We start from the raw sequence: 19,953 nt of genomic DNA, 5'->3' as shown, positions 1-19,953 counted from the left end.
CTAAGTATCAGATGCAGAGTTATCCTTTGTGGCTTTGCTGCCAGTCACAGGCCCATGGCCCAGGCTGAGGGCAGGGCTTGAGTGTGTTTTCCGAAGAGCTGGGTCATCCCCATCTAGAGTAGCCAGCCGAGCCTCAATCCGCTCCAGGTCATCTGAGCCCACTTTGATTTTCACAGCCAGGAGGTGGATATAGGTCTCATAACGGCTTTTCTGGGGAAAGGGAAGACAAAAGAAAAAAAGAGCAAAGTCAAACAAGATGCAACAAAATAGAGATAGGAGATAGGTCTAAGAACTTAGTAACAAAGCACCAACCTCTGCCGCACGTCCCTGCATCAACCTCTTTTGCAATCAACAAAAGGAAATAAACCACTCCCCAAAAATTAGGAAGACATACACATCAATCTCATGTCTCATTTTCTTGAGACATCATCTCACTATGTAGCCCTGGAATTCACTATGCAAGCCAGATTGACCTTGAACTTGCAGCAATCCTCCTGCCTCAACCTCCTAAGTACTGGGATTATAACCATGCCCAGCTTATCACCTAACAATCCAAATATCATCAATGATTTTTTAGATACAACATGAAAGACATGAACAATAAAAGCAAAAAATGGACAAACTACATTGACATTTAAAACTTCCATGCTTCGAAGGATAACAAAAGTATATTTAACAAGCAAAGCTTCCACTTGGAGAGATAAAGAAGCCTGGAGATCAACCCAATAAATGCTACTGAGCTGCAGACTTAAAATCGATCAAGATGGCACAATTTATTATGTGCTTCTACAATGAAAATTTTAAAACTTTAGGGCTGAAGGAATATAAAGAGTGCTTGCTGCTCATGTACAGGAGCTGTGTTTGAGTCTCAGCATCAGTACTGGGCAGCTCACAATAGCCTGCAATTCTAGCTCTAGATTTTTACAGGTCTAGGTGACCCTTTGCAGACATTCACAAGCAAGTGTGAAGATGCGCACAGGTACACATAAGAAAACATAAATCTTTTCTATTAAAAATGTGAAGTCTACATTTTAAACGACTGAAAAGAATGATCGTTAAAGTTGTGAGATCAATGGAGATGAAAACATTTCCAAATGCCCAGTGTTGGGTAAGGGTGTGGAGAATTCGATGCATTCATAAACACTTGGAAGGGTTATTTAAAAGTTGCTGTTGACATTTAGGAGGGAGAACTAGCAGATTCAGGCCTTCTCCAACATCAGGGGACCCTTCCTCCCAACCTCAGTTCTGCCTACCAGGCTTCCTGCCCTCCTCACCCACACCAAGCCAAGTAAGGGAGAGGACTCAGATGCCAGTGTTGCAGCCAATCACCTGGTTAGGATCCTAGGTTCTGCTTTTCCTAATTGTGCCATCTTGGGCCAGTGCTCTGGCTTCTCTGAGCTTCAGTTTACCTTTCTGTCAAATGGGGATAGTTTTGGAAATCCTTTAGCAGCATTTGACATGAAGATAGACTTAGCCCCCGAAAGGAAGCCAGCTCTGACCTCTACCACCCAGCTCCCAAGACCTACCTCAAACGTGAGATAGTGTTCCTTCAGCCGGTATTCCTCTGCTTCCTTAGACTTGAGGCCTCTCTCCAGTGGGTGACACCTGTGCTCAGCCAGCTCTGCAGTCACCTGCCTCAACTTATTCTCATGAGACCGCAGCTGTTCCTCCTGTAGAGACAAGCCCGGGCCTGTGAGGTCTGACATTTGGGTTATCGACAGATGTGGGCCTAACCCCATCCCCACTGGAAGCTGCTTCACCAAAGAGAGACTGATGCTATCCGAGGTCCTCGAATTCAAAGGTTCAGAGCTGGGCTCTACACCTGAATGCTCTTTCCACTCTCTTCTTTCCTCCTCTTTCTCACAGAAACATCAGCCATCAAGATCCAGCAACAAGACAGCTTTACATCTGCATGTGAGTATACACACTTCGGAACAGACGCTTCCACCACAACCCCTTGCATAAAATCCCACATGTGTGCCAAAGCATGCTGGGACAAGGGTCACTCCTATCCCAAGCTCTATATAGCACATACATTCTCTCACCATTCTCTGATCTGTGTGATTCAGATCATACCTAAAGGTAGATGAGACTGTCAATGACAGGCACACACACACACACACACACACACACACACACACACATACACACACACACACATGCACTCACCCTTTGAGCAATCTTCTCATGTGGATGTGTGGATACCCTTGTGATGCAAGCATACAGGTATGCATTTGTGATATGTATGTGTATATAGTATGTCTGTGCTCACACACACACACACACACACACACACACACACACACACACACACGTCCTCTACACAGACCCTGAACTCCCCAAAGCTCTTTGGAGAGACAGAGGCATTAATAGGAAAGAGATTAATGGCAGAAAGGAAGTTTAAAGATTGCCAGCTTCAGGTTCTAGTCCATTGTTTATCCTTTCTTGTCTAAAATACTCTGAACATCTGTGGTATTAGGGAGATGGGGTTTTCATAGGAATATAACTAAAGTATTTAAAGATTTTTTAAAAAGAGAATGTTGTCATGAACAGTTTTATGTCAATTTGACTCAAGGTAAAGTCATCTAAGAGGGGGAATCCTCAATTAGGAAAATGCTTCCATAGCCTGGTGGTAGCACAGGCCTTTAATCCCAGCACTCAGTAGGCAGAAGCAGGTGGATATCTGTGAGTTCAAGACTATGCTGGACTACAGAGTAAGTTCCAGAAAATAGCCAGGGTTACACAGAGAAACCCTGTCTCAAAAATGAGGGGGAGAAAAAGAGGAAAGGAAGGAAGGAAGGAAGGAAGGAAGGAAGGAAGGAAGGAAGGAAGGAGGGAGGGAGGGAAGGAAGAGCTAGCCTTCATAAGATCAGGTTGTAGTCAAGTCTGTAAGGTATTTTCTTAATTGGTGATCAATGTTGGAGGGATCCGTCCCATTGTGGATGGTACCATCCCTGGGTACTAGAAGAAAACAGGCTGAGCAAGCCATGAGGAGCAAGCCAGTAAACAGCATCCCTCCATGACCTCTGGTTCCTGCTCTGCATGAATTCCTGCCCTCACTGCTTTTGACAATGAACTGTTACATGGAACTGTTAGCGAAATAAACCCTCTCCTCCCCAGGTTGCTTTTGGTCAGGGTGCTTTATTACAGCAATAAAATAACCCTGACTAAGTCAAACATCAACACAAGACTGTTTATAAAAAGTAAAAAATAGGAAATAGAGAGATGGCTCAGTGGTTAAGAGCACTGACTGCTCTCCAAGAAGGCCTGGGTTCAATTCTCAATGACTACATAGTGGCTCACAGCTGTCTGCGACTCCAATTCCAGGTGATCTGACACCCTTATACAGACACACATGCAGACAAAACTCCAATGCACATAAAAAATAACAATAATAAAAATAAGTAGTTTTTTTTAACTAAAAATAGAGGAGGCCACAGAGATGCCTCCGTGGATAAAGTGCTTGCTGAACAAGCCTGAATTAGATCCCTGAACCCACATAAAGATGAGAGAACAGACTCCACAAAGTTGTCCTCTGACATCCACATTTTCTATGCCATGTGTGCTCCACTCCCAGCACATCATACACGCACAAGATAATAAATAAATCTTAAAATGAATCTACCACATGCTCTGACTGTACCAGTCCTGGGAACACACCCACAGGAATCCAAGTCAGCAGACCACAGCCATACCTGCACACCTATGTTTCCTGCAGAAATGTTCACAATAGCCAAGTGATAGAATGAGTGTCTAGCAACAGACAAATGGATACAGAAAATAGAATGTATATACACAGTGAGGTTTTACTCATCCATACAGAATGTCACCGTTGGTGCTGAAGAGATAGCTCAGCAGTTAAGAGCACTTTCTGCTCTTCCAGAGGAACCGGGTTCAATAAGGATCCCAGAACCCACGTCCGGTGGCTCACAACTGCCTGTTACTCCAGAGAAATCTGATGCCCTCTTCTGGCCTCTATGGGTACCTGCACATATGTGGTGCATATAAATTTATACAAGGAACACACACACACACATACATAAATTTTGAAAAATAAAAATGATGAAACTATGTCATTTACAAGGACATTGATAGAACTAAGGGTCCAGTTAAGCAGAATGTGATATATACACACATGTGCACACATATGCACATGTACACCCACATGCACACATACATACATACATACATACACACACACACACACACACACACATGCAAAATAAATCAATCTTTAAACAATCCAATAGAGCACTGGATAAATGGCCAGCCAAGTTTCACCTGTCCCTATGACACATACAGCCTGTCAAACTCATGCCACAGACACAGACCCACAGTCACACCCACACAGCTGCACTCCACTGGCAGGAACAGGGGCCCATGTCATTCATCACACCATTGACAGGCCTCTGTGTGCTGTGCATGTGGTAGGTCTCCATCCTCCAACCTGTGGGGGTGGGGTGGTGGAATGAAGGAGAATATCTCTCCTTCCCTGCTGTCCCTCAGTCCAGTACTACCTGAGCCAGAGAAAGGGCTGAGCTGAGGCCAGCAGCATAGCCCCAGGAGCTTGTACCTGGCAGAGGCGAGTGGTACAGGAGGGCAGCAGGGGTCGGCAAAACTTCTTCATGGAGCTGACGGCTGCTGGGAAGGCGGGTGCTGAGAAGATGGCAGCTACTAGGTTGATCCTCAGGATCCAGGACAGCATCTCTTCCTTGCTCCTGGGGACAAAAGAGGACATAAAGGGCTTCTCATATCACTTCTCATGATAGGACCTCCAGCCTTCTCCCAACCTGGTACCCAGTACTAAGCATGGTCTGGCAGGCAGGAAGAAGAAAGAAGGGTGGGGGTGGGCAGGTGGGTGAATGAGCCTGGGCAGAACTAGATAAAGAACTCCCATCTGGACTTCCATGAAATAAACCTGTTCCAACCTGGACTAATGTCCCTAGAGCCATGAACAGGTATTGACTCTGTGGGCCCAAGATGTGGGCAGTAAGGTGGCATCTCTACCCTGCTTCCAGGTGATAGGGAAGGCCATACTGAAAGCCATCGCTCTGCATGACCCAAAGCAGCCATTGATCTGTGGCAAGCAGCCTGGGAATCCAGGTGGCAGCTGGGGGCTCTGCTCCTACTTACGGTGCCTGGAAGAGGAAGACCCTCCAGTCTGCTGTCTTGAGCTTGAGCACGTTGGACTTCTTACTGTAGTCAGAAGCCCTGGTGGCCAGAGCGTGATGCACACGTATGGCATTCTTCAGGTCTCCCTCAGACAGAGCCTTGTCAGGCCTGTATTCATCCTGAGTGGCACATGCTATGTCACTCTGGGCTGTAGCTCACTGTCCCATACAGCCCATCATCATTTCCTTCCCTCCCTCCTCTGTATTGCCTCTACCCTCCTCCAACATAGAATCATTGCAGATGCCCCCCCCCATCCCACTCTGTCCCATAATGCCACAAGATATAAAATTTATTTGGCATTTCAGAGTCCTTTGCCCCAAACCCTCAAAGCTCTTGAGTGAGTCCAGGTAAGACTCTTAATAGAAAAAAGTCTAGCTTCCCTTTAGGTCCCAGTCCTGCCAAGAAGACCCTGGTTTGAGTATCACAGACAGGGGCTGGGTGAGGCTAAGTGGGCCCTTTCTACATCTGGGTTCTGAAGCAGCCTCCTCCTCACCTTCTGCAGGTACAGGATGGTCCCTTTGAGCACTGCATAGAATTTCTTCCAGCCACGCCTCCCACGGGGTGCTGAGAAGGAAGCACAAGCAGTGTGGCTGCAACCTTTTGCTTCTATAATTCCTACCCTTCTATTCCCTGAACATCCACCAGTATGTGTGTCCCCAAAGGAATGGCCAAGGGTAGGTCCCTCCTACACCAGCGTCCCTCCCAGGCCCCTTCCCCAGCCTGGCACCCACTCCTCTTGCCGTCCATGTCAGCATGAGTCTTCCGGGTCAGGACACCATGCTTGTAGGTGGTAGCGCTGAGAGCCTGCGGGACATCCAGGAATGGATTGCCACCATCCAAGATCCGAGTCACCTTCTTTGTGCCCGTCCCAAACTTGTCATCCACCAGCTCAGACAGGGATTTTCTCAGCTCATCCTCATCACTAGGAAGGTACCAAGCCTGAGCCATTTCCAGAGAGGCCTTGCCCACCCCCACCCCTTGCCACAGCCTTTCCCACAGGCACCCCTCTGGCATCAAGGTTGGAGACAAAGGATTATAAAATACAGTTCAAGGGTTCTGATCCTTCCCCTTCACCTTCAGTTCTGAATTTTGATATCTGATCTTTGGTTCAGAGTCTCTAAGTTAATCTTCACCTTTAACACAGAGTTGGAGACTTCCTTGTCTTTGAGTTTCCTTCCCCAGTCTTCCTTAACATCCCCAGACCTTAGTGGACTTAACCTGTTGCACAGACTGTGCCAACAAGCTAGAAATAGAACAAGAGGGAAAGGCCCGGAAGTCCAGACCTACCTTTGGAGCCCTGGTAGAAGAGTGCCAGCTCTTTCCAGCATAGTTACAGTCCCTGAGCTATGGACCTCCACACATCCTCAAAGGCACAGCCTTCCCTAGGGAGCTCAGCCATGGGGCTCACCCACCAAGCCCCAGAGTCTCTCCCAACCTCACCAACCAGTAATATCTCCAACTCTCTTTGTGAATAGCTGTGCACAGCCTTTACACACATGAAAATGTTAGGGCATTTGCTCCTTCCCATTGCAAAAAGCAGCCACTACCCAAAACATTGTCACACTGCTACTGCTGTGGGACCTGTGCTTCCTGCCTTCCTTACCAAAAGGGAAAAAGCTGTCATCGACTGGCAATATCCTCAGTACAGAAAAAACAGTCACAAAACTCCACCGACTAAACTCGTGGTGGAATCTACTCTACAGCAACATAAACACTGCACACTTGTCAGAAAATTAATCCATAAGGGTCTTGGCCAGCTGGGTAGGGGCTGTCAGAGGCCTGGGCTAGGACAAATCAGCACCATGGAGAGTGGTCTGCATACCCAGCCACTCCCTCCCCTGGAAACCAGTGATATACCCTTGATCTACTCACATGGCCCATTCCAGCTTTTCATTCTTGATGGAGTTGTAAAGCGTCTGAATCAGAAAAGAAGAGAGGGGGGAGGAGAAAGGAGTTCAAGTGGAGAGTCAGAGAAACCTCCATCCATGTCTCTCCAGCAGCATGGCCATGGTGAGGGAACATCTTTGCAGTTAAATGGGTAAAGTGGTGCTTCATTCATAATTTGCTTGGTGTCATATGATGTGTAAATGAGTGGATAGGTGCGTGTGTCGGATGGATGAAATTTAATTATGCAGTCATTACTGTCTGTCTAGCCAGGAGGTTGTAAGCTTCCCAAGGTCAATCATATCTAGCTTGCTCACCAGTGAGTCTTCAGTTTGAAGTCCAGAATGACACAGGATGGGTGGGTAGATGGGATGTTGGGAAGTAAATGGATAGGTGTCAGAATGGAGGAGTGGTTGGTATATGAAAGACTGTCTGGAGGCCTGAAACATAGCTCGTTTGGTAGAGTGCTATCTAGTGTGTGTGAAGCTGGGATTCAATCCCCAGAACCACATAAAACCAGCATTGTGTCACATGCCTGGAATCCCAGCACATGAGAAGTGGAGGCATGAGGTTCAGAAATTCAGGGTTATCTTCAGCTACATAATGAGCTGAAGGCTATCCTTAGCTACATGAAAGCTTGTGGGTGAGGGGTGAATGGGTAAGTACATGGGTAGGTAAGTGGTTATATGGCTGGATGGATGGGTGTATCCACGCATGAGGAAAGATGTGGGTGAATGAAGAAGTAGATAAGTAGACAGGGAGAAATGAATGGATAGGTAATGATTTGGTTTTTTTATTTTGGTTTTATTTTGAAAGACAAGGTTTCTCGGTGTAGCCCTGGGTATCCTGGAACCCTCTCTGTAGACCAGGCTGACCTCAAACTCAGAGCTACACCTCCTTTGTTTCCCAAGTGCTGAAATTAAAAATAAAATAAAATAAAGTGCCCAGCTTGAGCTTAATGATATGTTCTTGAAAGGTACTTCTTGATGGTGGAAAAGATAATTGTAACAAAAAGAGGAGACAATGTTTTCTTTTAGTTTCTGTAACTGACACATAATTGTATACATCTTCCTTTAGATTTACAACTCAACTCCCCTCCTGGTGCTATAAGACTATTTAAAAAACTATCTAAAAATTAACTCATCATCTATAAACATCCCCAAAGTAAATGTGTTCCTTTTTTATACAAGGCCAAAGCTTCACTTTGGGAAGCCTCTAAGGAAAACTAATTTCTTTCATTGCCAGTGATGGAGGAATGAGTGGACCTTTCTTTCCCTATGGTGGTGGTGGTGGTGGTGATGATGGTGGTGGTAGAGGTGGTGGTAGTAATGGTGGAGGTGGTGGTGATGGTGGTGGTAGTAGTGTTGGAGGAGGTAGTAGTGGAAGTAGTTATGGTGGTGATGGTAGTGGTGGTGGAGGAGAAGGAGGTAGTGGTGGAAGTGGTGATGGTGGTGATGGTGGTGGTGGAAGTGGTGATGGTGGAGGTGGTAGTGGTAAAGGAGGTGGTCATGGTGGAGATATTCATGGGTGGCAGCCAAAATGATTGGTGATAATGATGGTTATTATTTTGTGATAATATGATTAATACTAGAAATAGTAGTAGCTGAAGTACTAAAATCAGAGTGCTCAGAGCCTCACCATCTGTCTTTCTTGAAGAATACACAACAGTCAAGTGAGGAACTAGGCAGTCTCCAACTTTGTCCCAAAGTTATGGATCTAAAATGTCAAGATTTATTGGGGCAAGATTTCACCCCCTTCATGTTGAGCAAGACAAGGGAACATGAGAACCCTTAGCAAATAATACCTTCAAAAGGTCTTTGGCAAAGTCTTGACCATCATTCAGCTGGTCCAAGTTGGCAATGAATTGCTGGCAGGACATCTTCTTGCCAATGTTCTGTCATGGAGAAATGGTTCTGCCTGAGAGTAGGGAAGAAGGCTGGTGTGGTCCACACACCCTGCCCTGCCCTCCCTGCCCTGCCCTGCCCTGCCCTGCTCTGGTCTGCTCTGCTCTGCTCTGACAGACAGGATGAGGCAGTACTGAAGGCAGTAATAAAACTGTCTAGATACTCCTTTATCAACAAGAATTTTTAAAAACTTGGTTTTTTTTGCATTCTAAATTCTATTTGATCCACAAATGACATGAAAGGCTCTCTTCAAACTCAGTGTAGGTGCCGAGTTGGGTGAAACATTGTGGTAGCTGAGTCACCCAGGTGCCTGCTGTGCTCCAGGCATTGACCCTAACCTTCACGTTTTATCATATCTCCTTGCCTCAAGGTGAGAAGCCTGAAAGGTGGGGGTCCAGTGTGTCTGACACCAGTGCTCATGTGCTCACCCATTCTTGTGACCCCCAAGGTCACTGAGCACCAGGACTTAAACCCTGGGCTCCTGAGCAGAAACTGTATATTCTTCCACAGTCTCCTTATCCTCTCACTTGCACACAGTAGGACAGGAAGACCTCCAAGAGACAGGTCAAGTGAGGGAGAGTTTGACCTTATGAGACCAAAATTCAGTTCCCACCAGCACACACGTGCTCTGTATGGAGCTGGTTGACACAAATAGAACTTGCTTAGGTTCTCTTTGACACAAGCAAAAAGCTGGGGAGAGATGGATGTACCCCAAAATTCGGTTTCTTGTTAACTACTCACTAGTTGATGAGGTCAAGCACCCCAAGCCCAACATCTGGCATTTACTCTTTCAGAGTCTCCTTGGAAGAGCCTCACTGGAGGAGGCCCTGGCTGAAACTTTGCCTATGGGATGTTTTATGAGTTTGCTATAAAATAAAGCAATGTTTCCTTGCTTCCTCATATTTATTTATTTGTTTGTTTGTTTGCTTATTTATGTAAGTATCCTATGACATGAAAATATGTTCTTCCTAAAATAAATAAAAGGACATTAGAGTCCAGCAAATGTGTTGCCAGTTCAGAACTTTGAACATGTTGGTATGTGCTGGAATTCTCCAAGGGTGGAGAGTTCCATGTACAGTGTCCCATTTGTCTGGATGTTGGCATTACTTTAACAAAGAGCCTCTGACAGCATCATACACCACAGAAATAATGTGGGAAGCATGGCTGCAAAGCTTGTTTGTTTGCCTCTTTGCTTCTGAGTTGACACTGGGGTCTCACCATATAACCTAGGCTAGTCTCAAACTTGAGATTCTCCTGTCTAAATGTCGGGGTTGTAAATGTGCTGCTTAGATTTTGTCAACTTGATGCAAGCTAGACCCCTCCTCCCAAAAGAAAGAAAGAAAGGAAGGAAGGAAGGAAGGAAGGAAGGAAGGAAGGAAAGAAGGAAGGAAGAAGCAGGTTGAAAAGGCCAATAAAAACACTCTTCCATGGCTTCTGCTTTAGTTCCTGCTCCCAAGTTCCTACCTTGAGTTCCTGCTTAGTTTCCCCTGATGAGGGACTGAAATGCAAATAAACCCTGCTCTTCCCAAGCTGCTTTTGGTTACAATCTTAAGCATATCACTAGAAACTGAATTGGAATGATACACACACACACACACACACATACACATACACATACATGCACGCAAGCACACACACACATTATATATATAGTATATAATTTATATTATATATATATATAAATGTGTGTGTGTGCCAGTATATCCAATGTAAGGGTTAATGCTGTAGCTGATGACAATTTTCTTAAATTTTCTTAACTTCCTCCAAAGTGTTAAAAAGAAAACATTGTATGTGTGCCTTGATATCTTTGTCTGTTTCTGTGTTATATTTTATGTATACATTTCCTGTGTATAGACATAGGCATATAACCATGCCATGGTCATTTGTAATAAAATAACACAAACACATGAGAAAATATTGTCTTTGAGTTCCCCACACAATGAATATTCTCAGCTACTAAGAATACAAAGTCAAAGAGCAGCTAGGTATTGGACAGGGGATGTAGCTCAGTTAGTAGAGTGCTACTTAGTTAGTATAGAGTATTAGGTTTGATCCATAGCCCCACATAAACTGGGCATATCAGTATATACCTACATCCTAGCACTTGAGAAGTGGAGGCAGGAGAATCACAAGTTTAAGTATATCCTCAGTAGTACAGTGACTTTGAGGCTAGCCTAGGCTACATAAGGCTCTGTCTAATAATAATAATAATAATGATAATAATAATAATGCCTTTTCATATTAATAATGGCATATCCTTGTCATGAAGGATATGTTTCCAATTTTTAAAACACCTGTTAGGGTACTGAAGAGATGGTTCAGAGGTTAAAAGCACTTACTGCTCTTCCCAATGCCCTAAATTTGGTTTCAGTACCCATGATGAGTGACTCACAACCTGCACCAGGAACTGATACCATTTCTAGATTCTAGACGCAAATGTGGCACACATGCACATAAGAACATACACCTAAATAAAAATTAATGAAAAGAAGTTTTAGTTGAAATATTAGTGAAACACCTGTATAAAAACACTAGAGAAATACAAAGCAGACATCAAAGCTAGATCCTCCCTCTCAGGGAATGTAGAGAGACCCCTGCATTGGAAAACTTCCCTCCTAGAAGCATAGCCCAATGGCTGAGAAACCAAGTTATCTATTGAACTTAAGAACAAACACTGGAGTTTAGAGCCCACCAAGAGCAAGGGATCCTGGGAAATACATCAGCCATATGTCAACATGAAAATTGAAACCAAAAAAAATAGAAATACTGTAACTAATATTTCAGTCAGGAAGAAAAGTATTCCAGATGAAAGAATGGAGAAGCAGAAAGCATAGGAAAAAATAGGAAACGGACAAGTAGGAAGCATGGGGAAACAGTAAATGTAAACAGGTAGGAAGCATGAAAAAACAGGAAGTGTGAACAAGCAGAAAGCATGGGGAAGTAGGAAGTGTAGATAAACAGGAAGCATGAGGAAACAGGAAGTGTGGAGAAGCAGGAGGCATGGGGAATTGAGAAGCAGGAACACATAGGTGACATGATGAGAAGAAAATATGAGAAAGTAGGAAGCTTGGGGAAGTGGAAAGCTGGAAGAAGAGGGAAGTGAAAAGAAGCAGGAAGCATGAAGAATCAGGAAACTTGAAAAGACAGAAAGCTGAGAGAGCTTAGCTGTCTTTAGATGCCACATGGCCCCAGAGTGATAACCACACTTCTAACAAGTCAGAAATGTACCTCGTGAACCAGAAAAAGAATGCTGGGGGCTAGGTATGTAGTTTATGGATGCCTAGCAGGTGCAGGGCCCGGGTTAAGTCTCCAGTACCACAAAAGAAAGACTTTTTAAAAAGAATTCTGAAAGAATACACAACAAGAAGCTAACCAAAGAGGAAAATAGAGATCTAAAAGACACCTAAATGATCCAAAAGTGTACCCAGAAAAGGAGAAAAAAGAAAGAACAGATGAATGGAACAGAAAAGAAAAATGTAGCCAGGCACTACTTAATCCCAATACTCCAGAGCCAAAAGCAAGCAGATCTCTGTGAGTTCAAGGTCAGCCTAGTCTACAGAGCAAGCTCTCAGACAGCCAGGGCTATAAAGGTTAAAGGCATAAACTAAAACACCAAGATTTACTTGGTATATTTAAGTTAAAATATGCCCTAACTCATTAAATGCTCAATTTAAAATGAAGTTCAGAGCTAATATTTGTAAAGTATGGGATGCAAGCGTCATACCATAAATACAAATGGACAGACATCTTGGAAGCCAAAAATTAGAAAAGGATACAGCCTACATTAACAAGGCATTGGCAGTATAAATCCACTAATGCCTACAAGGCAGAGCAGGAGATAGGAAGCATTAAAAGAGAGAGAGAGAGATGTTGTCATAGTGGTGCAAGCTTCATGCCAGCAGGAAACATCATCATCATCATCATCATTAATCTCTATATACCAAATGGCATATATGACACAAAACTTGATGAACCCAAAAGATGGCACATTCACAGTTTTGGTTGTACCTAATACTTTTTGTAAGGTCCCAAAGAAACCCGAGGCAAGTGTGGTGATTTGAATATGCTTGGCCCAGGAAATGGCACTATTAGAAAATGTGGCCTTGTTGGAATAGGTGTGGCCTTTTTGGAGGAAGTATTTCACTTTGGGGGTGGGCTTTGAGACCCTCCTTCTAGCTGCCTGGAAGCCAGTCTTTTCCTGTTCTTCTTCAGAACAAGATGTAGAACTCTCAGCTTCTCCAGCACCATGTCTGCCTGGATGCTACCATATTCCCACCATAATGATAATAAACTGAACCTCTGAAACTGAAATCCAGCCCCAACTAAATCTTGTTCTTTATAAGAGTTGCTTTGATCACGGTGTCTCTTCACAGCAATGGAGACCCTAACTATGACAATAAGAATTACCCAGTACCTGGACTTCTCCCAGCACTTCTCACCCTGTTGCCAGCCTGAAACCTCTTCAGCCTGGGCCTGGGCTTCTCTTCCCCCAGCTTCTCTTTCTTATATAATGCAGCCCTTTTGGCCAATGCTCTCTTGCTCCTCCTATCTTGGCTTTTGGATGGCTCTATCTTGGCTCTTGGTCCACACCTCTTCTCTTGGCCCCCTTGCCCATCTCTTCTTCCCTCTCTTCTCTTCCTTTCTCACTCTCCCCAGCCCTCTCTTCTCATGGCCAGGTTCACACTGGACACTTCCAGATGTCTTCCTTCACATGACACCCACACCTTGGAGCAATCATGTCCTCAGTTTCATAAGATCAAGTAGAAGAAAATAAATAAGTAAGTAAAGATATTAAAGAAGTAGGTATCAAAATGTTAGGTAACCTGGATGAAGTAGACATACTCTTAGGGAACATACTTTATGAAAACTGACTCAAGAAAAAATAGAAAAGCTAAACAGACTTATAACAAGTACAAGAATCAGATCAGGAATCAGAAACCTCACAAAAAAAGGCAAAGAACAAATAACGTCCCTGATGAGTTTTAAAGAATATTTAAAGAACAATTAGCCAAGCCTAATTCACTCTGTAATGTGGGACATACCAGCATCTAACAAAAGAAATGAAAATATCAGATCAGTAATTCTTTAGGATGAAGATGCAAAAATTCTCAACAAAATACTATCCACCAGCATCTTAAAGAGACTGTACCAGGGTCCTACAAGATGGCTCGTCAGGCAAAGGTACTTTACCTCAAGCTTGTCACTAACCCTGATGGTCTGAGTTGGGATCCTAAGATCCACAGAGTGGAGGGGAGAACTGGCTCCTGCAAGTTGTCCTCTGACCTCCACAATGCACTGTGTGCCCACTATCCCCTCCTAAATAAATAAATGGAAAAATATTCAACAAACTAGGAATAGAATGGACCTTCTTTCCATTGATGGGTACTATGAAAGCCCACAGCTGGACATACTCAGTGGCAAAAGACTGGGAGCTTCTCGTAAGATCAGAAACATTTCCATACTACAATAGTATACTAGAGGTCTAGCTAGCTAAGTGTGGTTGTATATGCCTTTAATCCCTGCATTTGGGAGGCAGTGGCAGGAGAATTTCTATGAGTTCAAGGCCAAGCAGGTCTACATAGTGAGTTCCAGGACAGCTGGGGTTATATAAAGGACCCTGTCCCAAAAGAAAAAAAAAGTCTTAGCCAGAGTGATTAGGCAAGAAAAACAAATAAAAATCCAAATTTAAGTTTGGGGTCAGAGGAAAATCCAAATTAAAAAAAAAAAAAAAAAGAGAGTTCTTTATTTCGAGTTGCAGATACCATGATTTTATATGCAAAAAATGCTAAAGATCCAGAAAAATCATTAAAGCTAATAAACACATTATATTGCAAAATATAAGATTAAGGTTCAAACATCAGTTGTATTTCTCTTCTCAAGATTTTTTAAACACTGTCTGTATTATACTAGGTGTAGTAGTGCGTGCTCTCACTCCCGGCACTGGGAGGTAGAGGCAGGCAGTTCTCAGTGATGTGGAGGTCATCTAGTTCTAGGCAAGCCACGGCTACATAAACAGTGTGTGTTTTTTATTGCTTGAGAATTTCATACATCCAAATCATAGGTTCTGATCAAATCTACCCCATGACCTTCCCTCTAACTGCTTTCCTATCCTCACCATCAATTTCCTCTCCCAATTTCATGTCTCTTTTTATAAACTCACTGACTTCATTTTATTGCCGCATGTATTGTGAATGGGTGCTGGGCCACACAGGAGCACAGGGAGCTTCATCTGAGACACAGAGAGACAAGATCTGTGTCTCTGAAGCAAACTGACTCTCCCCTGCTCAGCAGCCATCAATTGCCAATCGCTCCTCGGCTAAGGGTTGAATTTCTCAAGCCCCTCCCCATCCGTGCTGGGCTTTTGGCTGCCTCAGTCATACACAGTCATGCATGCCTATGCACGCAGTCATGCTGCTGTGAGTTCTAGTGTATAACTGCCTGTCATGTCTAGAATACACTATTTCTGTGCGGTTAGTAGCTCTGGTTCTTAGAGTCTTTATATCCCCTCTTCCATTGTAATCACTGGGCCTAGGGGATATATTATTGATGACCAATTTGGGGCTAAGCACTCCATAATCTTTTATTCTCTACACACTGACCATTTGTGGGTCTCTGCAAGAGTCATCATCTACAACAAAAGCTTCTCTGACAAGAACTGAGAGATGACCTAATCTATGGGTATAAAAACAAGTGCTTAGGGAGGAGTTTTAATACTATGTCCATGTAACAGAATAGCAGTAGGTTCTCCTCTAGGGCTTACGACCTGCCTAGCAATTGATTCTTGGCATAGCTAAAGGAACAAGGCATGCGCTCTGTCTTGTGGGGCAGGCCTTACATCCAAGGAGAAAGTGTAGGTTTCTTCCATAACCAGCCGAGGGTTGGTTACTCCCAGTGGTTATGCCATTACCGTACCAGTAAAGTCTATCTTTCCAGGTTGATACTGTAGTTTGCAGAGTTCAGTTGGGTAAAATTGTTGATGACTTGTCTACCCCAACAGTGTGCATAGCATCTTCCAGTATGATGACACCTAGCCAACAGGGATAAGGCTTCCAGGTCAGTCCCAGCTTGATTTCTCTATGTTCTGTGACTTACGTATGGGTGTCTTCAGCAATAGAGATCTACCATCAAGTTCTGGAAGATAACCAAGATCAATGGCCTGTAATGTTTTGGGGGCCTATGGGTAGGGTCCCACTGACCAAAAACATAAAAATAGATAACCAATGTCTGGTACTAGACTTAAAATTTTTAGATTACATTTAGTGTGTGTGTGTGTGTGTGTGTGTGTGTGCATACACATCCATGCATGCCCCCAGCATATACTCAAGGTCAGAGGACAACTTGTAAGAGTCATTCTCTCCCTCTTTCATGTTGGTTCAGGGATCAGACCAGGTCATCAGGCATAGCAGTAGAGCACCTTTACCTGCTGAGCTGCTTCAGTCAAACTCTATACTTTTTTAATTAAAATAAAAAGTTGTAAATGTGTTATTGTGTGTACGAGTGTGATATATGGGGTGGGGGCAGGCAATCAGAGGACAACTTTGCAGTGTTGGTTCTCTCCTGTCACCATTACATGGGTTCCAGGGATCAAACTTGGGTCACCAAGCTTGTGCATCAAGTGGCCTCACCCACTGAGCCATCTTATTGGCCCAAGTTGTATTTGTATACAGTAGTTGTGAACAATCAGGAAATGAAACAGCACCAATAGGCGTAAAATGAGGAGGCTGGAGAAATGGCTCAGTGGGTCAAGTACTTGACGTACAAGCCTGAAGCTCTGAGTTCAGTCCCTAGCGTCCACCTGAAAGCCAGCATGGCAGCATGCACCCATAATCCTAACACAAGGGGAGACAGACAGCAGGATGCCTGCGGCTTGCTGCCTAGCCTGTCTGAACCAGTGAGCTCCAAATTCACTGAGAGATACTGTCTCAAGAACTAAGACGCAGCTTACTGAATGAAACCCAGTGTCCACCTCTGACCTCCAAACACATGTGTGCGCACACACAAGTAAAATAAACTCGGCACAGCTGGCTTGCTCCTAGAATTTCAGCACAAGGAAGGCATCCCGGGATGCATACTGACTTCCAAACCAGCCCGGGATACATGAGATTCTGTCTCCAAAAAAAAAAAGTAAAAAATAATTAAATATTTAACGACAGACTTAACCAAGGAAACTGGGCACAGGGGCTCACATTTGTAATTCTAGCACCCAGGAAGCTAAGGCAGGAGCTTAAGACACTCTGAGCTACATAGTGAGATCCAGGTTCTGAGCTACAGCATGAGACTCTGGCTCAAGAAAAAAAAATCAACCAAGGAGATGAAAGGGTTGTATACTCAAAACTATAGAAGAGTTCTAAAACGAATTAAGAAGGTATAAATCCATAAAAAGACATCCTTTGTTCGTGGATTAGGAAGATTTAGCATTGTTAAAATGGTAATTCCCTCCAACTGATCTGAATACCCAAGGTAATCTCCATCAAAATCTCTATTACACCCCCTTCAGAAATTCGAAAGCCAATCCTTACATTTGTATGGACTTGCAAGAGATCCCCCACTCAGTCCTGAGAACAGACTTCACCTATTAAACGGTCTGAGAACTTACTAGAAAACCATAGTAGGAAGCACTGGGCATTCACATGAGACCAGAGCTGCAAATGAATGGAAGCTAATTAGAAGTCAGGAAGTAAACTTGTACTTTCTGTCTGAGATAGGATTCCATATACCCAGGCTGGCTTCAAACTTCCTATATAGACAAGGGCAGCCTTGAACTTCTGATCCTCCTGCCCCCACCTTCTAAGTGGTGGTATCATAGAGTGTGTGGCCACATCTAGTTTTGTGTAATACCAGGCATGGAACAGAGGGCCTCATGAATACCAGGAGTACTTTACCAGCTGAGCTCCCTAGCCTCAACCCCATCATTTACAACCAATCAATCTGTTGGTGCTGTTGTCTGAGATAGGAAATATTGTGCTGCAATAGCCTCAAACTCCTGTTCGGCCTACCTCAGCCTCTTGAGTGTTGAGTGCCAGTTCCTGTAACACAAGCTTACCAACCTACTAGATCTTAACAAGTCTTCCAAGACTGTTTAACGGGAGAACAACCTTCTGCATAAATGATACTGGGAACGGATGTCCAAAAGCAAATGACTCGATTTGAACCTGTACCTCACAATGTGTCTCATTACCCAGAAGAAAATTTAACCCTGAGCTAGGTTCAGTGGCTGAGTGTTTCCTAGCATACCTGAGACCCTGAGTGAAGAAAATAGGGGTAAAACTTCATGGCCTTGGATCTGGTAATGGTTTCTTCTTTATGTTTGTTTGTGTCTTTATTACAGTCTCACCATGTAACCCTAGCCGACCTAGAACTCAATATGTAGACCACACTGACCTCAAACTTCCATCTGCCTCTATCCCCTGTGTGCTGAGATTAAAGCTGTGTGCCTCCACAGCACTGGTAAGAGTTTCTGATTTATGATACCCAAAACACAGAGGAGTTCGAGAGAGACAGACAGACGGACAGACGCATGGATAGGGAGAGCAGTCAGTATTGCACCTGCTGTGCAAACCCATGTTCGATCCCCAGCACCTGTGCATGAAGGCTGTCATGGTAGTGCATTCTCATAACCCCAGCATGGAGAAGAAGGGACTGGAGGAGTCCCTGGGCTTGCTGCGCAGCCATCCTAACATACTGAGTGAGCCCCAGGTCCCAGGGAGTCCCTGTCTTTGAAAAAAAGATGAAGGACCACAGAGGAATCACTCTCCAGATTGACCTCTGGCCTCCTATATACACACACACACACACACACACACACACACATATGCACACACACACATATGCACACACACATATGCACACACATATATATGCACACACATATGTACACACACATACATATGCATGCACACACATATGCACACACACATGGACACACACATATGCACACACACATGCACACACACATATGCACACACACACATAAATGTTTTTATTTAATAATTAGGGTAAGTGTAGTAGCGCATGCCCCTAGTCCCAACGCTTGGGAGGCAGTTTATGGATCTCTATGTTTGAGTTCATCCTGGTCCACATAGTGAGTTTGAGCCCAGCCTAGTCTACACTGCAAAATGTATATATATATATATATATATATATATATATATATATATATATATATATATATATATATTGAGAACAGGTACAGAAACTAAAACTTACCTACAAATTTTCATAACTCCACATTCATATCCATATATGTCCTACATGTCATGTCCTTGCAATGAGACACTATTTATCCCCCCAGAAAAGAATATAAAGTATTGACACGTGCAACAACATGAAGAACCCTTGAACACAAAAGGTCAGACACTGTATGATTGATTCCACTCACATGAAGTGTCTACACAGACAGCTCATACGGGTGGGAAGCAGAGCCGCATTCCAGGGACTGGGGGGGGAGGGAGGAGGACTTCTGGGGTGGGTTGAGGCTTATTTTGAGAGTAATGAAAAACTCCAGAATGGGTCAGTAGTGCTGGGTGCACACCCCTGGAAATACTCACTCAGTGCCGCCGCATTTCATGTTTTTAAGTGCTTAACCTAGTCGGGGCTTGATGCTATACTTTCCCACAATGAAACTGTTAATGTACACAAGATTTGCACAGCATGGGTGCCTGACCTCATTGGCATATGAGGTCATTAGGATCACTCTAGTGAATACACTCCAAACCCACTCAAACTCTTCACTAAAGTCCATCTTTCTCTGGGCCAACCAGCAAGGCTCACCAAGGTACAAAGAAAAGAAGACATCCCAATGAAGTTATTTGCTCTAAATATATATAGACAGACAGACAGGCAAAAAGATTTGTACAGGGATAGGGGACCCAGATATGGCTGGGAACCCTGAATGCCCAGTGTCTCCTTCTCCAGACTCCTTTTCATCAACGGGACCTTCCTTGGGCCATGGGCTCTCTTTCCCACAGCCTCTGTGCCCTAGCAGGAACAAACC

The 19,953-nt window shown here is 44.0% G+C and overlaps 1 protein-coding gene across 1 annotated transcript in view; it reads right to left on the bottom strand.

The window, feature by feature from the left end:
* The window catches only part of PSD2 (pleckstrin and Sec7 domain containing 2), a gene marked incomplete at both ends in the record, with an annotated part of 32,678 nt that continues 12,725 nt past the window's right edge, over positions 1-19,953 (bottom strand). The window contains 8 exons of the mRNA XM_080920066.1: positions 1-210; positions 1,527-1,670; positions 4,574-4,718; positions 5,134-5,291; positions 5,666-5,736; positions 5,904-6,094; positions 7,045-7,088; positions 8,861-8,950. Of these exons, the coding sequence (XP_080776192.1) occupies positions 1-210; positions 1,527-1,670; positions 4,574-4,718; positions 5,134-5,291; positions 5,666-5,736; positions 5,904-6,094; positions 7,045-7,088; positions 8,861-8,950 (1,053 nt within the window). The remainder of the gene's footprint in view (positions 211-1,526; positions 1,671-4,573; positions 4,719-5,133; positions 5,292-5,665; positions 5,737-5,903; positions 6,095-7,044; positions 7,089-8,860; positions 8,951-19,953) is intronic.

The sequence above is a fragment of the Micromys minutus genome (assembly GCF_963924665.1).
Source record: "Micromys minutus genome assembly, chromosome: 8".
Taxonomy (NCBI): domain Eukaryota; kingdom Metazoa; phylum Chordata; class Mammalia; order Rodentia; family Muridae; genus Micromys; species Micromys minutus.
The sequence above is the reverse complement of the archived record's forward strand: the minus strand, read 5'-3'. Positions and strand labels throughout refer to the sequence as shown.